Source organism: Oncorhynchus keta, unplaced genomic scaffold (assembly GCF_023373465.1).
Source record: "Oncorhynchus keta strain PuntledgeMale-10-30-2019 unplaced genomic scaffold, Oket_V2 Un_contig_14173_pilon_pilon, whole genome shotgun sequence".
NCBI lineage: Eukaryota > Metazoa > Chordata > Actinopteri > Salmoniformes > Salmonidae > Oncorhynchus > Oncorhynchus keta.
Genome location: NW_026278586.1, coordinates 1 through 4,447, shown reverse-complemented (window position 1 = coordinate 4,447; position 4,447 = coordinate 1). Strand labels below are relative to the sequence as shown.

General features: G+C 58.8%; 1 protein-coding gene across 1 annotated transcript; it reads right to left on the bottom strand.

Annotated features, from left to right (window-relative positions):
- Positions 1-2,111: 2,111 nt before the first annotated feature.
- Positions 2,112-4,176, bottom strand: LOC127918429 (tetratricopeptide repeat protein 17-like; the record flags this gene model as incomplete). The annotated part of the gene is made up of 3 exons (XM_052501707.1): positions 2,112-2,228; positions 2,364-2,447; positions 4,017-4,176. Coding segments are annotated over 3 exons (361 nt in total), but the record flags the coding sequence as incomplete, so codon positions are not given.
- Between the last annotated feature and the right edge of the window lie 271 nt (positions 4,177-4,447).

The window sequence follows — 4,447 nt, the reverse complement described above, 5'->3', positions numbered from 1 at the left end:
CGGCAGACCCTGAACCAGACGGCAGACCCTGAACCAGACGGCAGACCCTGAACCCGACGGCAGACCCTGAACCCGACGGCAGACCCTGAGACCCGACGGCAGACCCTGAACCAGACGGCAGACCCTGAACCAGACGGCAGACCATGAACCAGACGGCAGACCCTGAACCCGACGGCAGACCCTGAACCCGACGGCAGACCATGAACCCGACGGCAGACCCTGAACCCGACGGCGGAGCCCTGAACCAGGCGGCAGACCCTGAACCAGGCGGCAGACCCTGAACCCGGCGGCAGACCCTGAACCTGACGGCAGACCCTGAACCCGACGGCAGACCCTGAACCAGACGGCAGACCCTGAACCCGACGGCAGACCCTGAACCCGACGGCAGACCCTGAACCCGACGGCAGACCCTGAACCCGACGGCAGACCCTGAACCCGACGGCAGACCCTGAACCCGACGGCAGACCCTGAACCAGGCGGGCAGACCCTGAACCAGACGGCAGACCATGAACCCGGCGGCAGACCCTGAACCAGACGGCAGACCCTGAACCCGGCGGCAGACCCTGAACCAGACGGCAGACCCTGAACCCGACGGCAGACCCTGAACCCGACGGGCAGACCCTGAACCCGACGGCAGACCCTGAACCCGGCGGCAGACCCTGAACCAGACGGCAGACCCTGAACCAGACGGCAGACCCTGAACCCGACGGCAGACCCTGAACCAGACGGCAGACCCTGAACCCGACGGCAGACCCTGAACCCGAAGGCAGACCCTGAACCAGGCGGAGACCCTGAACCCAGACGGCAGACCCTGAACCCGACGGCAGACCTGAACCCGACGGCAGACCCTGAACCCGACGGCAGACCCTGAACCAGGCGGCAGACCCCTGAACCCGACGGCAGACCCTGAACCCGACGGCAGACCCTGAACCCGACGGCAGACCCTGAACCCGACGGCAGACCCTGAACCCGACGGCAGACCCTGAACCCAGACGGCAGACCCTGAACCAGACGGGCAGACCCTGAACCAGACGGCAGACCATGAACCCGACGGCAGACCCTGAACCCGACGGCAGACCCTGAACCAGACGGCAGACCCTGAACCAGACGGCAGACCCTGAACCCGACGGCAGACCATGAACCCGGCGGCAGACCCTGAACCACGGCGGCAGACCATGAACCCGACGGCAGACCCTGAACCAGACGGCAGACCCTGAACCAGACGGCAGACCCTGAACCCGACGGCAGACCATGAACCCGACGGCAGACCCTGAACCAGGCGGCAGACCCTGAACCAGGCGGCAGACCCTGAACTCAGACGGCAGACCCTGAACCCGACGGCAGACCCTGAACCGACGGCAGACCCTGAACCCGGCGGCAGACCCTGAACCAGGCGGCAGACCCTGAACCAGGCGGCAGACCCTGAACCCAGACGGCAGACCCTGAACCCGAGGCGGCAGACCCTGAACCAGACGGCAGACCCTGAACCAGACGGCAGACCCTGAACCAGACGGCAGACCCTGAACCAGACGGCAGACCCTGAACCAGACGGCAGACCCTGAACCAGACGAGCAGACCATGAACCAGACGACAGACAATGAACCAGACGACAGACAATGAACCAGACGACAGACAATGAACCAGACGACAGACAATGAACCAGACGACAGACAATGAACCAGACGACAGACAATGAACCAGACGACAGACAATGAACCAGACGACAGACAGACCTAAACCAGACGACAGACCCTGAACCAGGCGACTCATGGCCAGGCCATGACAACAATGCTGGTCTGTTCCCATGGTGGTGGGCTCACCATGGCGATGTAGACGTTGGCGAGGGTGAAGTGGTTGACAACGAAGTGTGGGCGATCTCCACAGCCATGCGGGCCACGGTCAGAGCGTCCTCCCACAGCCGCGCGTTCTGGAAGATGTTGGCCAGGCTGATCAGAGGTACATCCTGAGAGGGAGGGCGGGAAGGAGAGAGATACTGAATTATCACACAGCCCTAAAGCACAGGGTCATGTTCAGCAGTTCGCAGAAAGATGTTTTGCAAAGGAAAACAAACTTGTGTGTTATTATTGGGCAAGTCTCAGTCCATGTTACCTTCATGTGGTGCGGGCGTAGTGGAGGGCTTGGCGTAGGCAGTCGATGGCCCTCTTGCCCTGACCCTTCACCCTCCAGTAGAGAGCAGACATGCTGGACAAGACCCAAGATGTCTGGTTCTGCTCAGGAGAGAGATACTTTCATTTGTCTGCAGGATTTTATTGATCTTTATACTGCCGGAAGATGCTGTGATTTGGGTGATACAGGGTTGTAGAATAGCCCGAAGGGCAGCTGCCACCTCCACAAACACCTACCTTCTCCAAGACCTTGGCGATGCGCGTGCCCACCTGCTCAAAGGACTGAGGGGAGAACTTATCTTTGCCCAGATTCTGTAGAACCTGAATGACAAACGGAAATCCGGTTGAGGATCATGGCAGAACAGTGAAATGATAAAGACTGGTGAGATGTGAGAGACTGTCCCCTCCCTCTCAGAGTAGACTCTCTCTGCCCTCCCTCTGAGTAGACCTTCTCTGCTCCCCTCCCTCTCAGAGTAGACTCTCTGCTCCTCCCTCTCAGAGTAGACTCTCTCTGCCCCCTCCCTCTCAGAGTAGACTCTCTCGCCCCCTCCCTCCAGAGTGCAGACTCTCTCTGCCCTCCCTATCTTGAGTAGATTCTCTGCCTCTCCCTATCTTGAGTAGACTTCTCTGCCCCCTCCCTATCTTGAGTAGACTCTTCTGCCCCTACCCTCTTGAGTAGACTCTCTGCCCCCTACCTCTCTTGAGTAGACTCTCTGCTCCCCTACCTCTACGAGTTGACTCTCTGTTCCTCTTACCCCACGAAGGATTCCCTTCTGCTCCCTACCTCTACGAGTTGACTCCCTCTCTGCCCCCTACCTCTACGAGTTGACTCTCTCTGCCCCCTACCTCTACGAGTTGACTCTCTCTGTCCCCTACCTCTACGAGTTGACTCTCTCTGTCCCCTACCTCTACGAGTTGACTCTCTCTGTCCCCTACCTCTACGAGTTGACTCTCTCTGTCCCCTACCTCTACGAGTTGACTCTCTCTGTCCCCTACCTCTACGAGTTGACTCTCTCTGTCCCCTACCTCTACGAGTTGATTCTCTCTGTCCCCTACCTCTCCGAGTTGACTCTCTCTGCCCCCTCCCTCTCTGAGTTGATTCTCTCTGTCCCCTCCCTCTCTGAGTTGACTCTCTCTGCCCCCTCCCTCTCTGAGTTGATTCTCTCTGTCCCCTACCTCTCTGAGTTGATTCTCTCTGCCCCCTCCCTCTCTGAGTTGATTCTCTCTGTCCCCTACCTCTCTGAGTTGATTCTCTCTGTCCCCTCCCTCTCTGAGTTGATCTCTCTGTCCCCTCCCTCTCTGAGTTGATTCTCTCTGTCCCCTCCCTCTCTGAGTTGACTCTCTCTGCCCCCTCCCTCTCTGAGTTGATTCTCTCTGTCCCCTCCTCTCTGAGTTGATTCTCTCTGTCCCTCCCTCTCTGAGTTGATTCTCTCTGTCCCCTACCTCTCTGAGTTGATTCTCTCTGTCCCCTACCTCTCCGAGTTGACTCTCTCTGTCCCCTCCCTCTCTGAGTTGATTCTCTCTGTCCCCTCCCTCTCTGAGTTGATTCTCTCTGTCCCCTCCCTCTCTGAGTTGATTCTCTCTGTCCCCTACCTCTCTGAGTTGATTCTCTCTGTCCCTCCCTCTCTGAGTTGATTCTCTCTGTCCCCTCCTCTCTGAGTTGATCTCTCTGCCCCCTCCCTCTCTGAGTTGATTCTCTCTGCCCCCTCCCTCTCTGAGTTGATTCTCTCTGCCCCCTCCCTCTCTGAGTTGATTCTCTCTGTCCCCTCCCTCTCTGAGTTGACTCGCTCTGTCCCCTCCCTCTCTGAGTTGACTCTCTCTGTCCCCTCCCTCTCTGAGTTGACTCTCTCTGTCCCCTGCCTCTCTGAGTTGACTCGCTCTGTCCCCTACCTCTCTGAGTTGACTCTCTCCGGTGTAGTGGATGGCGGCGCGGTTGGCCACGCCAGCCAGGTGGTCCAGGGTGTGCATGCTGGCAGCCAGGTTGGCGTTGCACAATGGCTCCACCGCAGGCTCCTGGAGTGGAGTGGTAAAGTCTATGTGTTCTGTGATGCTGCGGAGGGAGGGGGGGAAACGAGAGAACAGCGGAGAAGGGAACGAGAGAACAGCGGAAACGAGAGAACAGCGGGGAAAACGAGAGAACAGCGAAGCAGCGGCGAAACGAGAGAACAGCGGGAAACGAGAGGAGCAGCGGGAGAAACGAGGGAGGAACAGCGGGAAACGAGAGGAGCAGCGGGGAAACGAGAGAGACAGCGAGGAAACGAGAGAACAGCGGGAAACGAGAGAACAGCGGGAACGAGAGAACAGCGGGAAACGAGAGAACA